This window comes from Pristis pectinata, chromosome 3, assembly GCF_009764475.1.
Source record: "Pristis pectinata isolate sPriPec2 chromosome 3, sPriPec2.1.pri, whole genome shotgun sequence".
Classification (NCBI taxonomy): Eukaryota; Metazoa; Chordata; class Chondrichthyes; order Rhinopristiformes; family Pristidae; genus Pristis; species Pristis pectinata.
Window position 1 is genome coordinate 79610241 of NC_067407.1, and position 23476 is coordinate 79633716.

General features: G+C 43.8%; 1 protein-coding gene across 7 annotated transcripts in view; it reads left to right on the plus strand.

Annotated features, from left to right (window-relative positions):
- The window catches only part of LOC127568508 (pleckstrin homology domain-containing family G member 1), a 155109-nt gene that overhangs the window by 95622 nt on the left and 36011 nt on the right, over positions 1–23476 (plus strand). For all 7 annotated transcript variants that reach the window (XM_052012344.1, XM_052012346.1, XM_052012350.1 and 4 more), the window contains 2 exons: positions 1979–2514; positions 19889–19989. In XM_052012344.1, the coding sequence (XP_051868304.1) occupies positions 1979–2514; positions 19889–19989 (637 nt within the window). The remainder of the gene's footprint in view (positions 1–1978; positions 2515–19888; positions 19990–23476) is intronic.

Genomic DNA, 23476 nt, shown 5'->3' on the forward strand with positions numbered 1-23476 from the left:
AGTTCAGTCGATGATTAGCACTGGCTGATGAGATACACAAGTAGATAAATGGGATGGTGTAAAGTACTACGGGACAACCATACTTAAGCAGGGAGTCAAAGGCTTTAAGAACAACAGAATTTATTTTAAACACCTGGAACACTAGGATAAATATCCCAAAAGACTTGTTCTTTAATACTTTCTTGTCTTGTTCTATCCCCATCCAAGCCAAGAAAGTGTTTTTCTAAAGGACAGACAGGATGAACTCCCACAGCAGATCACAAGCGGAAGATCAGAGTTTTGCAACACCAGTTAAGATTGTTTGGCCCTTTGGCTAACTTTAAAGCTGAATAATAATTTCCCTCACTCCTGCTCCTTCCCCACAGCTCTGATTGATTATTGTTTTTGTACAACATATATCAATTCCCTCTTTTGAATGTGAATACCACCCAGCTATTCTGGAAGTGCATTCTAAACCACAGCAGTTTTCTATGCAAGTACAACTTTAATTAGGAAAGCAACATTTTGGCCCTCTGGTGCCTTTACTAACTTTAGTTATCGGGATCAGGGTGTTGCTGGCAAGGCCAGCCTTTATTACCCATCCCTAATTACCCACAAAGGTGATGGTGAGCTACTGCAGTCTTGATGAAGTCCACTACCCCACAGTACCATTGGGTAGGGAGTTACAGGATTTGGAGAGTGGTGACGAAGGATCAGTGATATGCTTCCAAGTCTGGATGGTGAGCAACTTTGGAGGGGAACCTGTGGATGGTGAGCAATTTTGGAGGGGAACCTGCAGGTGGTGGTGGTCCCTTGTGCCTGAAGCCATTGAGAGTTGTTGTAGCTGCTCTCATCCAGGTTAATGGAGAATATTCCATTTTGCTCCTGACCTGTCTTTGTAGATGGTGGTAAGACTTTGGGGTGTCAGAAGATGAGTCCCTTGCCATAGGGTTTGCAGCCCCTGACCTGCTTTGCAGCCAAGATGGATGTGTACTGGTGTAGCTCAGTTTGCGGGCAATGGTTGTGGTCAGCAACTTGCTATGGTAATTGGTGATGGTCATAGCCTGAGACTTTTGTGGAGTGACTGTTATATGCCACTTATCAGCCCATGCCTGAATGTTGTCTCGGTGTTGCTGCATCAGGCAGGGACTGCTTCATTTCTTGAGTACAACTCCAATCATTGGCTTTTCCTTTTAGATTCCTATGAACCTCAGTTTTACAAGGGCTCCTCGATACCGCACTTGATCAAATGCTTCTTTAATCTCGAACAGCAACTCTCTCCTCATCTGGAATTAAACTCCCTAGCCCATGTTTGGACCAAAGCTGTGAGGGCAAGAGCAAAATGGCCCTGATGAAACCCATACTGGGTCAGTCGTTAGTTAGTGTCACTTGGAAACAATGATGAAGACATCTTCCATCACTTGGAGTGGGAGTAGATGGGGTGATAATCAAATTGATTTTGTCCTGCTTTTTGTGAATAAGGCATATCTGGGCAATTTTCTGTCAGGTGGATGGCAACTTTGTAGTTGTTGGAACAGCTTAGCTGGAGACATAACTGCTTCTTCAGTACTACAGCTATGATGTTTTTGGTCCCGTGGCCTTTGCTGCATCCAATGGTCTCTATCTCCTGATATTAGGTGAAGTGAATCAGATATGGCAGAAGACTGTTTTCCGTGATAGGCATCTCCAGGAAGAAGCCAAGGTGGATCATCCACCCTACGTTTCTGCCTGAATGTGGTGTGAGAGCTTTTCCATTTGATTGTTAAGATTTATCTGCCACGTGCCACAAAAGCCCTTAATTTCATTGCTAATAGCATAAAGAGATGTAGATTGGAAGTCATCTCAAATATGATTTGTTGGCTGGCCCTTAAGTACACATTGAACTGTTTGGATTAAATAGTACAGATCTGAAATTTACCTTGCATGCTTCTGAATAATAGTAGTTGACTTGTTTAATTATTCTGCAAACATCATGGTCTTTCCTTTTTCCCTCTTGCAGATGATTACCATGAGTTCCCAGATATCCTACCACCTGTTCGAGAGCCTCCCTCCCATAGAGCAACCTTGACTAGACTCAGAGATATTAGATACTACGGGGGAATGAGGAGCATGGATTCGTACGATCGCGACCGTCCCATCAGCTACAGTTCCACGTCGTCTTCTGCCTCCTCCAGGGACAGCCGCAGCTCCTTGAGCAGTGGAATGACTCTGGTCTCCAACAGCCACTTGGGTCTTGCTGGCCAGGAGAAGGAAGCTGGAGCCATCCGGCTGGAGTTGATTCCAACACGACAATTATCTGGGGAGGAACCGCATGGAAGGAGCAAGTCGGGCTGTGCAAATTCTGGAGAGGTGGCAGAGAAGAGACTGGCAGTCGGTGGGATCAAGAGAGTCGACTCCAGGGCGACCCACAGGAACCGTGCAACCTCGCCAGGGGCAGCATCTGGAAGTCCCAAGCTCCTTTACGTGGATAGGGTTGTGCAGGAAATCCTGGAGACGGAACGGACCTATGTTCAAGATCTACAGAGCATTGTGAAGGTATTTACCTAATCAGTGAATAAAAGTGGAAATATGGTCACTATTTCCAGTTCTTCCCTGGCTGATTGCAGTCACTGCTTGTTAAAACCTTGTCATCCATCCACTCGTATCTTAAAATATACCTGTCATTAGTGTTGCTCTCCATGTCAACGTTAAACCTCTATTAACTTAGAAATTGCTACTTGACAGCTCAAGATGCAGCTGCTATTGACACACTGATTAAATTTTAAACATGAGCCGTAGACTGTAAATGGAGGGAGATTGATCTGCTGATTGCAGGGCTGTGGGAGTTTACAGATGCGGTCACTGAGGGATTTCAGTAAAGTGGTGAGAGGTGTTGCATAATCAGGAGCCAAGGGTATTGGGAGAAGTCCGTGTGATGCAAGTTGAGACGGAGGTTTTGCATGACCTCCTGTCTTGTTTATATTTATTAAAACTGCATCCTCTGGTTATTGATTGTCCTACCGGTATAATGTTTCTCAGTATCCCCTTATAACTTTGTACACTTGTTAAATTTCCCCTTGCCCCCTGATGAGAACAGCCTGTTCTCAGTTCTCTCCCCATGATGAACTTGGAAGTGAAGTAATAACTAGGCACTCAACATTGTTGCATAGTTCTGTTGCTGCTACTTTCTTTCTGTCTTTTGAATCTGCCTTGCATGCAAACTGATAAAAGCAAGAACATGCCTGGCAAGCACCTGCCCAATCTGCAAAATGCCCCAGAGCTTTTTGCTGCCAATATTTGAAGTCCAGTTGTGGTTGGGTAACCCAGCAACTGTGTATTAGAAGGTCTGTGAGAGTATCAATTAATTTCAGGTCTCCTATTGATTGGGATTTTGGAATGGCCCCTCCTTGCTGATTTTAAAATGGTGGTGTGCCTATCTTAGCAGACAAATGAGACATCAGTTCTGCATTCCATCCAAAATACAGCACCACAAAAATGCAGCTGTTCCTCAGTACTGCACCTGTGTCTCAGCCTGGATTAAGTGCTCAAGTCTCTGAGACACTTTGGGTCAATTCACTGCACAAAGAAACAAAAATAACCTCGTGCAATGCAAGAGGTTTCCGGAAATTAAATTCACTGGAGTTGAACCATCCTGTTGAAGTGCTGTTGGTAACTGTCATGACCTGGTACAATTAACTCCCTTCTGATATCTTCAAATAGAATTACCTGTGACTAGTTTTGAAGTAAAAATTGCCAGCCTGATTCTCTTGGTACGATTTTCTGTTTCGGGAAACCAATCAAAAACCTACAGGGATTTTAGGTTGGTGCTGAATAGATTGTAGATAAAAGCTTTGTGTTGGTAGAACTTGTTTCTGGAATATGTTGAAATATTCTATCGGGCACTTAATAATTTGGGCTTTGACAAAATACAAATGGTGCAATGTGTTTTCTAATTCCATGAGCATCTTGTGATTCTTAATAACTTCCAATGTTCCATCCCAAACACTGCTCTTCTCCCGCTCCAAAGTAATAGCGGACATGCTGTGTCTTATTAAAATGTCCCTCACTGCAGATTTGGGATTCGGTTCCATTTACAATGCTATCACATTACTCAGAAGGCATGCGTTCATACACTGAACTAAGCTCCATATCTGTGACAACACTCATTTTCCCCCCCTCCTCTCCCTCCTTTCATTCCCTCACCCTCCCAAAAAAATGGATGGTCATATTTACAGGCATTTATTGGGAGGTAGTTGAAAGCATGGGAATGTTTTGATTTCAATTTGCAAGGCTACAAATCTTTATAAGGAACATTGCCATTGTTTTGCTTGGGCTCCATATGGTGGCTGCAATTCATAAAAGTAGGCAGCCGCTTGGATAAAGTTTTTTGTTTGGGATCAGTGCAACAAGAGGTGAACTTCCAAAGAGCCCTTCACTGAGCTGGAGGTCTCCTTGCATGTGTCTCTTTTGATAGTTGGGTAGAGCACAGCAAACTGTGCAAGGCAGTGAGCTGACTGATTTTCTATCAACTTTTGTGAAGAATGGAAGAGCTGTTGTTTTGGTGGGGTCCTATGGTGCAGTAACCCAAGTTGTGCACTGGTTGGCATCATGTGTTATATCAGAGCAATTATCTTGTGGATTGAATTGATGTGAATTGTAGACTATGTTGAATTTCTTTAAACAGCTTGTTGCATAGCAGGTAGCTATTGTTTCTGCTGGCTGTCTGAAAGGAGGCCATGTTGACCCATTCCCTTTTGCATGTCATCTCCAAGTATTTGTTAGCTTGCCTTGGCTGTGGCGACCATTCTTGCTGAGTCAGAAGATCTTGGGTTCAAGTCTGACTGCAGAGACCTGGGGACAAAGGCTGAGCTGATGATCCATTACACATTGTAGTGGAGAGTACACATCAAAATCAGTTGTAAATTGTTGTAGGAGGTGCTGTGAGAATGGAAGTCGGTCCTAATAAAAGCTGTAAATTGTCCTAATAGCTGTGCTATTCTTTCAGAATAATGAATTGCTCTCCTTCGGTCAGTAACTGCACAACATAATCCATATGGTTCCCAGGCAGAAATTTTGACAATTCTCTGAAGGTAATGAATTTCTGGAATTCTCTCCCCCAAGGGTGGTGGAGGCCAGATCATCAGATGTAATTTAAGATGGGGTTAGATAAATATTTGAAAGATCAAGGGTTATGGGGAACTGTTGCAGAAGAGAAGCCAGCATAGATCAGCTTTGATCATATTGAATGTGGGACAGGCTTGAAGGGCCAAGTGGCCTACTTCATTTTCATCTGTGTTTGTATTCTTGTCTGTCAAAAAATGTAAGTTGTTGTGGGAAAGTCATTGAGGAGGCTTTGTGTTTAATTCTGGGAATCCTTGTGTGACGACTCTTGTCGGGTGTTGCTGCTTCCAAAAGCTGAAGGACACTGCAGATGCTGTAAACCTGACATTCAAAGCAGCAAATGGTGACCGACCTGCTGAGCACTTTTAGTTTTTAATTCCAGCTTGGGTAGCAGTGTCAACAAATTGCAGTTTGTCTGAGAGCACCATCTGTGATGGGCTGCTTTGGTTTGGCCTTTCTCCAACAAGCCCATCGTGTGGTGGGAAGATGAGGTGGGGTAGTTGTGACTAAGAAGAGAGCAGAAGATCAGATTGAACTTGCAGAGCTGTAACAATAATGGGCAATGTGAAGAAAATGGAGGAAGAGAGAAGTGAAATATTTTTAAGACATTTGTTCATTCATAGATGTTGCTGGCAAGGTGACCTTGAAGCTGTTGACATTGCTGCTACTTGAGTCACTGTAGACTGTGAAGGTGCAACTACACTGATGTTGGGTAGGAAATTCCAGAATTCCATGAAGAAATGGCAATATATTTCCAAATTGAGCTGCTGTGCAATAAAAACTGAAAATATTGGAAATAAAATGCTCAGCAGCTGAATTGGGAGCAGTATTAATATCTTGAGTCGATAAACTTTTTATCACAGCTGGATGAAGTTAAGTAACATGTCGTCGCTCACTTGCCTTCGCTCGGTCTATCTCCAACTTCTCTACTGACTTCCACCTCGCTTCTGGGGATAAGTGAGCAACCAATATCCATCCCACTAATTCTCTTTGGATTTGCACTTCTTTCCAACCCATCACCTGTGAGAATTCTGTTCTCCCAGTTTCTTTGTCTTGCATGCTCTGATGCTATTTTCTTTATCAGTGCCTCTGACGTTCTTCCTTTTATACTGAAGCTAGTTGAAAGGACTCACGGTTACGTCCAGTTTTATTTCCTGCATTCCTCCCTTTCTTCCAGAGCAGGGTTCCCCACATTCTTGCTAGCCTTCCATCCCATGAGACTCCTGTATTCAACTTGTCATTCTCCATTTCCAGCACCAACACCACAAAACATCATCCTCTCTGGGCATCCTGAAGGGACCATTGGCCCTATGACATCTAGATTACTGTTTAATCATTACCAGTACCCCTTCCTGATCTTGCTGCACCTTCCCATACACACAAATTGATGCAGTACCTGCCCTCTTACCCCTTTCCTTTGCATTATTCAGGTCCTCAATGCTTTAGCATGCTGGAGCCCTGTATAGCAGGGAGGGAGGAGGTCAAAGTGATTTACTATTACATTCCCATTAAGTTCATTTTATTTGTTATTCCCCATGCTATCTCCTCTCATAGCAGCTGAGGGCTTCGGGGAGCACCTTTTGTCTAATCTGGAAGAGTGTCCCCCTAAGGCTCTAGTTGCATTATACTTCAGTTCTCCATCTCGCTCCCCCTCTGATTTCTTGGTCCTCTGCCTCCTGTTGTTCTAAACAAGTTTGACCTAAGCGCAAGGGACAGCACCTCTTGTTCCTTATCTCTGAAACTGTTAAGCTTTTGTAGAGATTGGAAGCCTTGGAGCACAATGATTCTCCTTCTTCCCATTTGCACCCAAGACCATTTATTGTATATTGTCTGATTATCACTCCCTTTTTTTTTTGCCTCGTGCCATCACCTACAGTCCTGCCTTCCACCCTGTCATAGTCCCTCGGTGTTTATCCTCCTTCCCCATGATCCCAACCCTGTCTTTCCATCATGGTCCTCTTCACAGCTCTACATTCCCTTTCTGGAGAATTAATGTTGACTTAAAATATTAACCTTTCCCCTACAGATCTGCATAATGATTTTCATGATTTGTAGCATCTGGAGTATTTAACTTGTGCATTTAGGATTATGTTTGCATTGGAGGGGAGCTTTGGTATTTTGGTCCCCCTGTATAGGAAGGATTTACTGGCATTGGAGGCAGTCTAAGAGGGAGTCGCTCAGCTACTACTTGGGATGACAGGGTTTTCCTATCACGAGTGGCTGAAGAAATTAAATCCCCAGCAAAACTTCTCTGTTAATCAGACACACTTGGCACTTTGGTATTTGACTGGCAGATTTTCCGAACTAGTGGATGTTGTTCTACTACCCCAGAATGCTATCAATGCACTCTTTCAGATGTCATGCAGTAGTATAATAAACTTTTCCAGTGAACCCAGTAAGTTTAAAGGGAGTGCAGGAAATGGGCCTCTGATATGTCCAAGGGACAGGGTGAGCAGATGCTGAATCATTGTGTTTTCTGAAAAATTGGATGATGGATTATTGCAGTTTTATTGTAATTTTTCTGGTGTTTAGATGAATGAGGGATGATATTATTGAAGCATTTCCTGAGGGAGCATGACAAGATAGATGCCAATGTTTCCGCTAATGAAAGCATCTTGACAAGGGGACATAGTTACAATGTAAGGGGGTAGTCATTTAAAACTGCGGTACGTAGGAATTTCTTACAGAGGGTGGCAAGTCTCCACAATTCTTTAGCCCAGAGGACTGTGGAGGTTAGATCATCAGGGGTATTAATGAGTCGATGAATTTTTGAAAGATCAGAGAATTGGGGGCTATAGGAAGCAGCACAGCAGGCCTGGGGCGGATCAGCCATATTGAATGGTGGGCAGGCTTGAGGGGCCTACTCCTATTTTGCTACTTCCTGTGCAGTAGTTGCCATTGGTCTTCTTGATGGTAGGAATTGTGGGTTTGAGGGGCTATTGAACAATACCTTTTCAGATTGCTGCAGTGCATCTTGTAAATGGTGCACCAGTGATAAAAGGGATAGGATGTAGATCAGTGGCTTATTTGACTTGTTCAAGGCTGATGGCCAGTATTCCCCCTATGCCTTGTAGATGGTAGAAAGACTCTGGGGAGACTGGAGGCGAGTCTCTTACTACAGAATACTCAACCTCCTGAGATTGTGCAGCCATGACATCGTGTCTCCAAGCACTGAGGAAGCTATAAATAATGAAATTCCGATAATCCAGTCTATGATTATTCAGAAATCCTGATGGTTTGCCATCTAGTTCACTCATTAGTCTGGAGAGTGAGTGGGTGTTGGTGGGATCTGGGCTGTGTGTGCAGCCAGATCTCTGATCAGGAATGTGGAAAGGTTTGTGCTCAGAGCCAAGGTCCTGAGTACTTGCATATTTTGGCTTGTTTAAATGAGGTTGTATTTGATGCTCTCTTTTAAACTCTGCAAGTTCACTGAAAACTGTATCATACCACTATGTACTATAGGGGGGGGGGGGGGGAAATTAAAATATGTTGGGATGTTAATAGGAGAAATATCCAATAACGTGGAAGATTTGCCAGTCCAGTTGTCCTGAGGGTGCCAGATTATCAGAATTTACTGTATTTTGAAAGAAGCACAGATTGGAGGTGTGTTTGTTTCTTTCAGTGGTATGAACACAGTTTTGTATTTTGGTTACTGAAGTTTCATGGTGACTGTTCTTCAAATGAAAATAAGGGCATTGTTTTCATTTTCTAATTCTTTCCATTGTACCCAACAAAATTTCAATGGATCCCATGAGACCAAACAACTATAATGGAAGTTGAAGCAAACTTGATTAAAATCCTGAAGTTCTAATTTATTAGTTAACTGTTCCTCCCTCTGGATCTATGCCACACGACTTTGAATTCTGAGTTTCTTGGGGAATCGTGTGCAACATTAAACAGTAAGAGCCTTTTGGTCTGGACACTGAATTGTCTCTGAGCAGCAGGTTAAACCCTATCCAGTCTAAGACTTGATAGTTGCCTTTTTGGCACCCAGATTCCTCGACTCCGAACTGGATGCCAACAATGTGATTGGAGCTGAATGTCTTCCATTTTGTCACCTCAGTATTTAATGCCCCAGAAGGATCAGTTTACAAAACTAAGTTCATAAATGAACTTGCCTTGTATAATCTTAAAGTGGAGGAAGAGGTCTTTTGACCCATGTCTGTGCTGGCTGCTGCAATGTTGATGTAGTTCTGTGTCTCTACTTCTGTTACCTTTTGGAATTTAGTCTTTCTTCGCTGTGTTTAACCAGATCCCTTTTGTAAGTCCTATTGAGTCTGCTCCCACTATCCTTTATTCGAAAGTGTGTCCACTGGTTTTAACTCTCAAGTTTTTGCCCCAAGTTTATCCCTACCCTCTCACTTTATTCGAACTCACCCATCCCCAGTTCTTCTAATTCAATGTCTGCTGTTTACTGACCTCCCTGCCACGGAGTTTGCTCTCTATGCTATCAAAGCCATCACTGGTGGAGAAAGCATCAGAAATCCTGTTTCTCTCCTTTGCAGCTGGATTTGACAGTGGCCAAATTGAGATCGGCTGAAGTGAGGAATGTTTGTTTCCTCCTTGTTTCCTCACAGAAGATCACTTAGTGCAAGCTCTCACTTCACCTGTGTTGAGTTTTAGCGCACGGGGGTTTGTCAGTGCGGTTGGTAATCTCTGCTGTGGTCGGTGCCTTGCTTCACAGAACGGTTGCTAAAGCCACCAACATTACGTGCGAAGCTGATGAACTACCAGTTCAAGTAATTCAAATAAGTCCAACTGTTACATGTCCAGGTTACAAAACTAGCAAAGTTGAATATTAGGTAATGTTGGCACAATCTTTGATCCAACTTGCTCAGCATTAAAAAAGGGACCAACACTGCAGTACTTGTAATACCCCAGGCAGTGATCCAAACTTGTAATGGACCCAGTACACCTGTATTAGTGCTTAATTCTCAGCTGGAGCTTTGTACACTCTGGATCCATTCCTATTTCTGTGGCCTTGGCCTGGATCCCTTTTGTTAAATGTTTGGCTAATTCCTTTTTGAATTGCATCCCAGAACTATATGTTAATGCACTCATGTACTCGGCATCATGGAGGCATACAGCACAGAAACAAGCCTGTCAGTTCAATTAAGATCCTAATATTTACCCTTGGGAAAAATCATTCATTTGGGAAAACTTGGGGCAAGGGGGTGTTTGTCTGCAGTTCCTGGCATTTTATTGAACCTTTATTTAATTCCCTAGTTGCTCGAATCGTGACCCTCTCCACCCATTGTTTGGGAAGACAATGATGCATACACCACAGTCTTGAGTTGTACAACCTGATGGAAGTCGACTTGTGCATTGAATTAATTGATACTTAATTGGGTATGAAATATTTATGTACATCCTGAGGTGGTGATGGCACTGTTGGTGCAACTTCTCTCTTCCATTTGTTGAAGTTCTGGCTCGTCAAAAAGTGACCTCCCTGTTTGACTGCTGGAACAATGGAATGGATGTGGGTGGATCTCCGGAGAGCGAGCTGACTGCTCAGCGGCAGCTGTTGGCTCTTATCACAAGGAGCAGATCCAATACAAGGAGACGAAGTATTGTTTACAGTCCTCAGATTTGTGAGGAAGCACTCCTCTCTGATTGCAGTGCTTTGGGCATTAGCTGATGTGGCCGTTCCTTCTATTCTTCAGCTCAGCAGCACACCATTGCAGGAGTTTCACTGATATTTAGAAACACTGGCTGATCTGTCACAACCACACTCTCCTACAAGTCTGAGGTAGGGTGGGGAATGCTGATGGAAGCTGGAGGAATTTTCAAGTCTTGAGTTTTGCACTTGAGCCCACATCTTTTGAGGGTGCAACAGTTTACACCCTTGTGCACATCTCCTGGGAAGGTTTTTTCTTTCTACCCTGACAGATTTGCATGAGGGTGCAATCTCTTGCAGGGAGGGGATATTTGGTGGTTTGGCCGTTACTTTGTGGGACATGAGTCTTTCTCAAGTCCTAATTTGTACATTTTTAACATCTATATTCATAACACTGAGCTTATACCTTTTAATCTTTTCAACATCAAGTGCTCAGCTGTTGTAGTGCATGCATTGATACTTCCTCCTATGTGGGACAACCACTGTAGTGAAGAAGCAGAGTAGTCACAAACTGTCTGATGCCTTGAGCAGGTGGCAACTTTTGATGCAGGTCACTTGTATTCCTAAGGTGTTGGTCATGGCTCAGTGGGTAGTATAAAGGATTTCTGTTGGGTCATGGATTCAAGTACCACTCTAGCGTTCCGAGCTGGTGGTCCACTGCTGGACTATTGAAGGAGCAACCTTTCAGGTAAGATGTTAAACTGAGTCCCCATCTGTCCTTTCAGTTGCATGTTGACAAACATTTCATAACCTTCTATTGAAGTGCAATCTCTCCAGTCTTGGATGATATTTATCTTTCGATCTACGATAATAAAACATAATCTTGTTATTGCTGTTTGTGGAACCTTGCTGTGTATAAATTGGCTGCTACACTTCCATTACAGTAGTGACTGCATTTTTAAAATAAAAGCCATGAAGCATTTTGAGGTGTTGGGTTGAGGCGCTATATATAAATGCACGTTTGCCCATTCATTTGGTGACCTGATGCATACAAGAAAAGTATTGTGTGAGTTCCCTCTGGAGTGGGTGGAACTATTCCTGAGACTGAGTTGTATATTCAGGCACGTGGCACAGAGTAAATCCTGGTCCTTACCCTGTCTTGGAAGTTGGTCAAACATTATCTGCAGTCTTTGCAACAGAATAAAAGCTTTTTCTCTTGTACGAACCGACCCCAAATATATATTTTTGACTTTAGCAATCAACTAAATATAGTAGTTCCTTTTTGTTAACCACTGTACCTCAGTTACTGGTGTTTGATATTTTTACAAAGCAGTGTGAATGGTTAAATAAGGCCACAAATGTTTTGCCTATCACAGCAGCCCCCTCATAATATCCATCAAACTTGCCTTGTTTAGGTTTGGATTTCAGTTTCACTTCAGGGAATGTCCTAAATTCTTGTCAAAGCATTACCATGAGAGATGTCTGTGCAAGAGGAAAATGCAAAGGAAATGGTCTCTTGGCACTTCACAGCTGCACAATCAAGCGAGATTTAACAGCAAGTCTCACAAGCTGATATTAAGATCAAGATGGCAGGTTTCCAAGACTTGTGGGGGGAGAAAAGTAGTGAGGCAGAGGTTTGAGGAGGAAATTCCAGAGCTGGGGATGTAGTCAGCTGAAGGAATGGCTTCCTGGTAGATGGTTGAATGAATGCACGAGAAGCCAGAACTTGAAGAGACGCGCACAAAACGCTGGAGGAACTCAGCAGGTTAGGCAGCATCTATGGAGGAAAATGGACATCGACATTTCAGGTCGAGACCCTTCATCTGGACCTTCATCCAGATGAAAGGACTCAACCCAAAACATCGACTATTTTCCTCCACAGATGCTGCCTGACCTGAGTTCCTCCAGTGTTTTGTGTGTTGCTCCAGTTTCCAGCATCTGCTGTCTCTTGTCTCCAGAAATTGAAGAGCCCAGATCTTGAGACTTGCAAAGGTGGAGGAATGTTACTGGGACAGGGAGGGGTGAGACTATGGTGGGATTTCGAAAATACTGAAAATTGTAAGCTGGGCCTTGGTGGATCTGAAACTTGTGTCGGGTCAGTGAGCACAAGGGATGGGGGAATGGGATGGTGGTGTGGTGTCAGAATGCAGGATATGCTAATTTTCTGAGAATCTGTCCATACAAACTATTCTGATTTTTGTGTGTGTGTGTGTTGGCTCCTTGCCTGGAATGGATGTCTGCTGGAATGTTTGCCTTTGTTTTGGCAGCATTGACAGATTGAATCCAATGTTTTCATTACACAGCCGTGACATCTTAACCCCTTAATTATGCCCACTTTACAGGAGACTGCAGACCGTTAATGAGGGACATTTAAAGGTTAACAGCAGAACTTTGAGACTGAAAAGTGCCCACTTAATGGTGATCAGATCAGCAAACCAGAAAATTCATCAGGCTGGGTATTTAAGTGGTTGTGTTGTGCCCTAGTGTTGGTAGCTTTTGGTTCAGTGGGCAGCCCCCTTACTTCCACCAGAATGTCATGAATTCAAGGTCCACTCAAGGGACTAAAGCACATAATTGTGGCTAAAACCAGAGAGCAGAACTGAGGGAATGCTGCATTGCCAACGATGTTTGTGTAGTATTAACCAAGGCCTTGCCCATCTTTTCGAGTTCACACCGGTCCCCTTCCCCCTCCTTGCTCATCTAAAAGTCAATGGAGTTCTCCCTAGTTTCCTGTTAATCTTATTCCCTCAAACAGCATTTCTTGGTGTGATTAATTGGCCACTGTTGTGTCGCTGTATTATGGGAGGCCACTGTGTTCTTTGCTACTTGCAGCAGTGAGCACTCAAAGATTCTTTATTTATTTGTCTTGAGTATTTTGGGACATCCTTAGGGTTGAGAAAGGGGCAATGCGAGTACACATCTGTGTACAAACCACATCCAGTGCGCAAACAACTGCATTACCTTGTGTTGTATTTATTTGTGGGCACCAGGAAGAATCTGGGCCTGAGCCTACTTTAAGTGGAGTTGGCTGATTTTTGGCTGCTGTATTGGCTATATTCGGTTCATTGTCCTGTTGAAAGGAAAGGGGAATCAACTAGGCTTTCTACTGACATGCTGCCCGGTGAAGAGTTGGTGGCAGTTGGGCAAAGATGGAATTGGAGGGTACCATGATGACCTTCAGTTCACTGTCCCATCTCCTGTGTCCTCCAACAACATTGGGGAAGGTCATTGGTTTGGGAAGAGAGGGAAAGAAAGTGAAGGCGAGAACTTGATCAAGGTCAGAGTGGTTTGCTTAGTATTACTGCTCGTGTCCTTTACATTGGCATCCAGACCAGTGTCTGTGCTACATGGGAAGTTGTTTTTTTTTGGTCTGTTAATGTCTCCTCATTGGGTAAGGGAAAAGAATAAGTACTTGGGCTCGGTTGGTTTGAGATTAATTGTGGCAAGGTTTGGTGCTGTTTTAATTTTACGTCTGAGCAAATATGTGCTTTTGCAGTTGATCTCGGCAGCAGAATTGAATTAAAATTTTGGTCTCCACTTGGTTCTGGGAAAGACCAGTGAAATTGTTCCTGTTGAGCAGTAGCTGGTATCACATTAATTCCATGGAAAGTTCCCTGTTTATCTTGCAACACTACATTCAGTACAAGTGCAAACCACAAATGCTTGTTTTCACCAGCTTTTTAAAGTGGGAGTTATTGTTACTTTTGAAATCTTTTAAATTATTGATCAAGTTAAAATGTATTCTTGTGTCTTGTTCAATGAAGCATTGTCTTTGCCAACAAATGGGGTTGATGTTGTAGGGTTGGTTGGTTTCGATCAGTGCAGAATTAAAGCAAAGGCATTTAAGACTGCATCAGAGTGGGTAAGTTCTTTGTGAATTATCACAGACTGTAATTGGCTGCATGTTGTGGGTCGTCGAAGATGCTGATTGCAGTGTGAACTGTGCATTTGGAAAAAGTTGTCAGATTTTGGCCTTGGAAGTTGAGCTAAACTGTAATCGCAATATTAGTGTGCATCTTCTTTTGTTCCCATGCTCTATTTACTCAAACACCACACCCAAAACCAAAGCAGTAATTAATCCAGGCTTTTATTTTTTTTAATTGACACTTCATGAACCCAGAACTGCTCTTTCGTTTAAAAAAAATCTTGTAAAGAACATGAGGAAAATCAATTAGACAAAAGCAGTTGGTAAAAGACAGAAGGGAAGAGTGGGGCTTTATTTAGAAGCCTGATAAATTGTTAATCAAAGACTCTCTAAGTTCATTGCTGCGTCCCCTTGGAAAGAGGGAACCCATAAGCCACTGAAGAATCTAGACAAAGTTTACAAATGAGGGACTAAACTTAATATTGATGCATGCAAGGTCTTTGGGCATTTTGAAGTAAAGATGTTGGAAGATCATTCATGAAGTAGAAAGAAACCCTGGAAGGGATGTGGGAATGATTGTAAAACCTAGACTGTGTTGAGAGGAAACTAATCTGTAGACAGATTGCTGGCCTGTCATTTCTGAAACTGTTACATAGGGTCAAAAGCCGTGTGTTTGTTCAGTGCCCTTCATGAACAAGGTAGCCAGAGAGTGTGTTGCAGCCAGTGAAGTACTTTTGAAGTCTAGATACTGTTCTTAGGAAGGAAATATGGCTGCTAATTTGTACACAGTAAGCTTTTCAAAGAAAATAAGATGGTGCCCAAGTCAAGTGCTGGGTACAGGATAATCTGGTTAGAGGACTTTGAACTGTGTAATGGGATCTTTTGCATCCTGAGAGGGCAGATGAAGATTTGATTAATATCTTTCCAACAACTGATATTCCAACACTGCATCTTCAGCTGGAAAGAGTGCAGAGGCGGTTTGAGGATGTTGCCAGGACTCCGGGGACTTGGTTATAGGGAGAGTTTGGACAGACTCGGACTTTATTCCCTGGAGCATAGTGTGAATGCACTCAGTCTCCTATCTATGCCCCTCATAATTTTATACACCTCCATAAGGTAAACCCCAGTCTTTTTCCCAGGGTTGGGGAATCAAGAGGGCATAGGTCTAAGGTGGGGGTGGGGGGGTGATATTTAATAGGAACCTGAGGGGCAATGTTTTTACACAGTGGTATGAATATGGAAGAAGGTGCCAGAGGAAGTGGTTGAGGCAGGTACAATAACAGCGCTTAATAGACATTTGGACATGTACATGGATTGGAAAAGTTTAGAGGGATATGGGACTAGCTTAGATGGGCATCTTGGTTGGCATGATGAGTTGGGCTGAAGGGCCTGTTTCCATGCTGTATGACTGACTTTATCTTACTCATGAGTGCATATTGGGGTGACAGCCTGGATTACATAATCAAATCTCTGGGGCTTGAACCCACAACCTTCTGACTTGGGAGAAAGTGCTGCACACCTTGGTCAAGAGTAATGTCTGTGGGCATAGTTCTTCCTCTTCCCTACATGTAGGGAGTTGGTTATCTGCAGCCTGTCCCTGGAATCCCATGGGCTAAAAAGATGAAGGCAAGCAATTTTTGTTTTTTGAATCAATGCTCCTCCCCTTTCTCCCCCACCCCTGCAAAATACCAATTTGGTACAGCCTAGAAAACTATAAAGTGCCCAAATGAAAGATGAGGTGCTGTTCCTCATACTTCCGTTCAAGTTTAATTTGAACTGTAGGGGAGGGCGAGGAAGGGGATGGAAAGCTTGGTGACAGAATGGTGTCCTGAAGGGAGGCATTCTGCTGAGTGATCACCTGATTTGTGTTCAGTTCACCCACTGTCGGGGAGACTGCATCCTGAGCAGTTTGTTCTTTTGCAAGGCAAATGTATAACAACAACTTGTGTTTAGGCAGCTGAGTCACAGAATTTCAGGAAGAGATTCAAGAGTGTTTTGTTCTGGTACCTTGTGTTTGTAGATTGAGCATTGTGGAGGAACTGGAGAAAAGTGGAGGTTCTGAGGAAGGGTCCTGACCCACAAGGTGAACTGTTTTCTCTTTCCACAGACACTACTCGATTGTCTGAGTTCCAGCATTTTCTGTTTTTTGAGTTTTGTACCATGATCTGAATGACGACAGCAACAAACTGGAGAATTTATAATTTTCTGATTATGGCATTGAGTTTCTGGGTCTCCCTTAATTTGTCCTAATGAAGTTTTTAGAATTGTTCCAGAGTTCGTGACAACGTGCAGAGCTGTGTACTTTCTGCTTTGGGTCTGTCTCGTGTTTTGTTTAGGACATCTTGTGACCACTGTTCAGTTTTCTCTGTGGCTTCAGGGATGAATTTGTAATGTTAAGTGTGTAGTTATGTGTCCAAGTGATGGTGAGGGATGTTGTTCAGGTCTTGATGACAGGAAATGTGTGTTTTCCTCGGTCTGTTGGACTTGTCATAGAGTTGCAACCTTGCAGCAAGTGGATGGAGGAGGAAAGTGCCACATTGGGCCTAATGTGAGGGTTCCAGTGATGCGCCACATGAATGTCAACAACTGGTGTGTGTTCACTTCTGCTCCATACCAATCGTCAGCACTTAGTGGCCCTTGCAGGACCTGGAGCTGTTGTTGTGTGTAAGGCAGATACTCTTCATTTTTTGGTTGCTAGTTTCTGGACTGATTTGACCTTTATTTCCATCTCGGCAGCTACCTTCTTCCAGTGAGCAATGGAACTCATTGGATTCACAAGAGATTGTGCAGATGCCAGAATCTGGAACAACACACACAAAGTGCTGGTGGAATTCAGCAGGTCAGGCAGCATCTGTGGAGGGAAATAAACAGTCGACGTTTCAGGTCAAGACCCTTCATCAGGACTGGAAAGGATGAGGGCAGAAACCAGAATAAGGAGGTCAAGGGAGGGGGAGGAGTACAAGCTGGTAGGTGAGAGGGGATAGGTGGGTGGGGGAGGGGGGGATGAAAGGGAGTGGTGTAAGAAGCTGAGAGGTGACAGGTCGAAGAGGCAAAGGGCTGAAGAAATCTGGTATGAGAGGACAGTAGACCATGGAATAAAGAGAAGGAGGTGGGGAATAGATGGTCAGGTCATGAGGGTGGGGGAGGGAAAAGGAGTGGGGGGGGGCCACAGGAATGAGGGAAAACAAAGTGGTGGAGGGGGGGAAAGGGGTGTTACCAGAAGTTAGAGAAATCGATGTTGAGGTCCTCGGGTTGGAGACCACCAAGGCAGAATACGAGGTGTTGCTCCTCTAGCCTGTCTTGCCTCAATGTGGCAATAGAGGAGGCCATGGATAGACCTGTCTGTATGGGAGTGGGAAGTGGAATTGAGGTGGCTGGCCATTTGGGAGATCCCGGCTTTAGCGGTAGACGGAGCAAAGGCACTCAATGAAGCGGCCATTTCCATTTCCACACCCAGGATATCATACGTGTCTTTTTTTTTTCAGTAAACGGGGTCTCCCTTCCACCACCATCAATGCAGCCCTCACCCATATCTCCTCCATTTCCTGTCCGTCTTCCCTCACCCCATTCTTCCCCTCCCCCACACCCCCCAACTGATATAACAGGGACAGGGTTCCCCTTGTCCTCGCCTACCGCCCCATGAGCCTCTACATCCAACACATTATTCTCCGCCACCTCCAACAGGATCCAACCACCAGGCACGTCTTCCCCTTCCCCTCCCCATTTCTCTCCGCTTTCTTCAGGGATTATTGTCCACTGATGACCTACCCAGCACTTATCTCTGCAACCGTACAAAGTGCAACACCTGTCCCTGCACCTCCTCTCTCCACCGTTCAGGGCCCCAGACAGTCCTTCACCTGTGATTCCATGGGTGTCATTTATTGCATCCCGGTGCTCCCGGTACAGCCTCCTCTACATCGGTGAGACCCGACACAGATTGGGTGACCGCTTCGTTGATTGCCTTCGCTCCATCCACCACGAAAGCCAGGATCTCCCGGTGGCCACCCACTTCAATTCCACTTCGCATTCCCACCCTGACATGTCTATCCATGGCTTTCTCTACTGCCACGTTGAGGCCAGACACAGGTTGGAGGAGCAATGCCTCATATTCTGCCTTGGTAGTCTCCAACCTGATGAGCTCAACATCAATTTCTCTAAGTTTTGGTACCCCCCCCCCCACCTTGTTTTCCCTCATTCCTGTGGCCCCTCTCCCAACCTCATGACCTGCCCATCTATTCCCCACCTCCTTCTCTTTTTTTATTCCATGGTCTACTGTCCTCTCCTACTGGATTCCTCCTCTTCCAGCCCTCTTGCCTCTTTACCACCTCTCAGTTTCTTGAATCACTCCTTCTTCCCCTCTTTTCTCCCCCTCCCTCCAAACCTGGACTTGCCTGTCACCTGCCAGCTTGTGCTCCTCCCCCACCCCCACCCCCAACCTCCTCATTCTGGCTTCTGCCCTCTTCCTTTCCAGTTCTGATGAAGGGCCTCGACCCAAAACATCGCCTGTTTATTTTCCTCCACAGATGCTGCATGATCTGCTGAGTTCCTCCAGCATTTTGAGTGTGGAGCTCATTGGATTGCTCTTCCAAGCGCCAGCACAGAACCAATGGGCTGAATGGCTTTCTCCTTTGTTATTCTATTTTGGACTGATTCAGTAAATTAAGTCTGGCTGTGTTTTTTTTAACCTGGAAGCAAACATTGAAACTTGACATGCTCTTGAATACGCTGCATAGTTCTGGCTTGCAGATTTCGAAAAGGATGTAGAAGAACAAGGGAAGTTGATTCACAAGGGCCAGGCCACATGTAACCCCTGGGTTCCAACAGGCAGCACTGAACATGCTGGGGCTTTGTTTCTCTGGACGTCAATAATTTAAAACTCCTCAATCTTTGAGGATGTGATTTAATGGACATTAAATTCCCCAAGCAAACTTGCCCTATCACTAAAATTAGGGGCAGGAGAAACTTGTTTACCCAGAGTGGGGAATGCAAAGCTTTTAGGTTGGTGAGGCAAACAGTATAGGTATGTTAGAGATGATGGATAAGTGTCTGAGGGACACAGAAATGGAGGAGTGTGCAGACAAAGGATGGGAGGATGTTGGTGTGAACATTAAAAACTGACTTGCCTGTTTGGTTAACAGCCTATTTCTTGATTATAAATTCTGTAATACTGGAAGTTCAGGATAGTCTTAGTCTTATTCTCTAATTGATATTTGAGTTTGGTTAAAGGATAAAACACTCTTTGGTGGCGGGGGGAGGTAGAGAATAAAAGGAAATTTGTTGTGATAGAATCCAGGCGTGACGAAAGCATTGTAAGGTTGGGGCTGGATGGTGCTAACATCTGATTCTTGTTTTGCTTTAATATGGTGGTCTTGTCTTCCCTTCTCTAGGACTATCTTGACTGCATCACGGACCAAACAAGGCTCCCCCTGGGCACAGACGACCGCTTGGCCTTGTTTGGGAATATCAGGGACATTTATCACTTCAACAGGTAAGATGATCCCGATCTAAGAAATTCCCTGACTGCTTCTACACACTTTTGGTGAATTGGCTCAAGGACGCAGGTAATCTGAACTGTTGCTTCTGCTATTTGCCTCCCAAATGAGGTGTGGTTTGAAATGTTAGGACCCCATCCAGCCATGTTTAAGCCAGTGCCAATTTTGAAAATGTGTCCTGATTTCCATTCCTGTACCACTTTGCTGCCTCTTTCAATTAAAACATTGTTTTTTAACTAAGCAGCTGATTCTACTGTGGCTTGGTGTCAAATTTTTAATTGTGGGAGATAGTGTACGGGAAAGGCAGTGTTGTGAAGAAGAGCCAGGATCCTTAAAGGCATAGATGGAGGAGGTCGAGAAAGCTGTAGAATTTAACCATATACACGATGGCTGTTTGCCCCATCCATTTCATCAGGTCTCGCCTCAAGTGGGCTTTTCTTAGTGGATACAATAGCAGCATAGTCCAACCAAAGGCTGGTCAAATCTGTGGAACTTAAATTCTGTTGATAAAAATGTCATCAACACTGCTGATCACAATGCTACTGATGTCCTTCAGGGAAGGAAATCTGCTATCCTCATCCAGTCCAGCCTGTGTGACTCCCACCAACATGATTGATTCTTAAATGCCCTCTGAAATGGCATTGCAGGCTACTGAATTTAAGGGCAATTGGGATGGGTCAATGAATGCTGGCCTTGTCAGTGATGCCTAGGCCTCAAAAAATGAAGTAATGTTGTCCCCCATCTAATTTTATTTTCTTTATTGCTTTGAAATAACAACTGCAATTACTATTACATGTTATTGTATCTGATAGATTAGAGGCAGCCATTTGGCCCAGTGTTGGTTCTTTGGAGGAACTAACTAACTAGTCCTACACCACTGCCTTTTCCTCATTCTCCCTGCTCCTTGTCCTGTTAAACATTATAAAATTCCTTTTTGAAAAGCTGCTGTTGAATTTGCTTCTGTCACCCTTCCCACAGTGTATTCCAAATCTTTGTAACTTGCTGAGAATTTGCATTCATAAATTGTCATTCACGATCTTGGTCTATGTTGTGACATTGAATGAGCCACATGGAGACAGAGCTGTAGATATAAAAGGTCTTTATTCAACACAAGCAGACATTTGGGAGGAGGCCTGGTGGAAGACTTGTGGGAGATTCTCTGGGAAGAATCTCTCTGAACTCAGATTACCTTGAGGTTTTGTATTCTTTAAGCACAAAGATAGCAGCAGGTGATTTAAATACAGTTTTGATAGTTAAAATTGCATGGTTTACTTCCAACTCTGGTGTAGACATGTGCCTCAGTAGAATTGCACTTAGAGTGGCAGCACATCTCAACTGACAAGAACACCTCTGCATATTCAAACATCTTTGGGAATCCATACAACTAGAAAAGCTGCCTTTTGCCACTGTATTGAGGGATAGCTCTTTGCAGACAATGGTATCTATTCATGATGCTATTGAAGACTGGTTCTTTACATTAATGACTACTACATCTTGCACTTTATACTGTTTGACTATGGCTGCTTCTCCCCAGCAGTCTATTCCAAAGCACTTTACAATCAGCAATGTACTTTTGAAGTCACAATTACATTGAAGGAGACACGACAGCTAATTTGGGCAGATTATGGTTTTGCAAATAACAGTAATCCTGGTTGAGGCATTAAATCTTGGTAAGAACACCAGGGACATCTGTGTTCCATGGATGGTTATGTGGGATCTTTTGCATCTCCTTGTGTATATAGAACAGTATAGCACGGGAACAGGCCCTTTCGCCCAGGATGTCTGAGCCAACCATAATGCTAATTTAAACTAATGCCATCTGCCTGTAGGACATTAAACAGTTGTATTTCAGATTAAGGTTTTTTTTAAGGAAAGATTTCTCTTTCTACTCCTAAAGCGTCACCTCACTACAGCACTATTATATGAACCTGGATCAGGCACCCAAGACTCCTGGAATGAGGATTGGATTTCCGATTTTGATTCTGATGGGAGATTTGGACAAATCTGACATTGAAAGTAATGAAGCATTTTTGCTGTTTTGAACATGTTAAGACATGTGGAAGAGAAGACTGCAGGAACATTAAGTAACAGACTGAGCGGCACCTGATTCCACCAATATAAACCGTGTTATAACCAGCCAGTCAGAGCACAGCTTGGAAAGCAAACATGTTTGCAGCTGTGCAGTTGTAGTGGCTGAATACAGTTTGGTTCTTCCAGGATCTGTTTACAGTTGCATTTCCACCTAACCTTTTATTAAAGCTTTCTGTAATTTGTAAAAAACCTGTGTAATAGTAACAGCACCTCAGCTGGAAACCTGGCTCCCAGAATAATAACATGGGGTGGGGTGAAAACTAAGATTTTTGGCATGAATAGATTGATTCACCAATTTGACTGGGTGTCCCCAGACTTTTGTGCTGGAAGCTCAGCTTTTCACTCTATTCATGAATGACTTGAAGTGGTAGGTACAAGTTGGCCAACAGTGCAAAGGTGGTTGCTCAGTAGTTGTAGCTGACAAAAAAAATGTAGTAAAGCAGCATCATAGGTTGTACCTTGGTGTTCATGGTGGACAGGTCCCTTGGAGTTGAAGTGGATTGACTTCAACTCCAGTCCACAATCTCTTTACTCCATCTCATCCTTGTTCTCGATCCCGATTATAACAGTGGTGTCGTTGGCAAACTTGAAGATCGAGTTGGCGCTGTATTTGACCACACAGTTATGGGTATACAGGGAGTCGAGCAGGGGACTGAGTGCATAACCCTGGGGAGAACCAGTGTTGAGGGTCAGGGTCAATGAAATGTTATGGCCAATTCTAACTGACTGAGGTCTGCTGGTCAGGAAGTTCTGAAGTCAGTTACAGATGGCGGTGTCAAGTCTAAGAGTTTAGTGATTATTTGGTATTATGGTGTTGAAGGCTGAGCAGTAATCAATGAATAGATCCTGACATATGTATTCTTATCGTCTAGGTGATCCAGAGCTGAAGGTAGTGTAAGGGAGATGTTATTTTCCGTAGACCTATTTTTCTTGAATGCAGATTGCAGTGGTCCGGATTATCTAGGAGGCTGGCACTGATGTAGGCCTTTACCAGTCTCTTAAAGCACTTCATTTAAGGGTGGTTTGAGATTGTGTGTGCGGTTCTTTTAGTGCATGATCTGTGTGCTATTGTCGTGGAGACTCTGCTCAATGCCTTCCTGGACACTTCTCCATTTTGAGCAATTCCTATATGAGTCAGTGACAATGTTGCATTTTTTTTCCCCAAGGATGGTTTGAGAATGTCCTTGAAGTTTCTTCTGTTCTTCTGGAGATCCCTTGCTGTGAGAGGACTTGGCTTGTTCTGGGAGTCTGGTGGTAGGCAGGCAATACACACTGTCCTTTGGAGCTGACCGTATGAGTAGAACCTCTGGCCTGGGAGAAGATGCTGAGTTGTCCTCGCCTGCTAATGGAGGATTTTACAAAGACAACTGTGGTGGATATGTCATCTTGAAT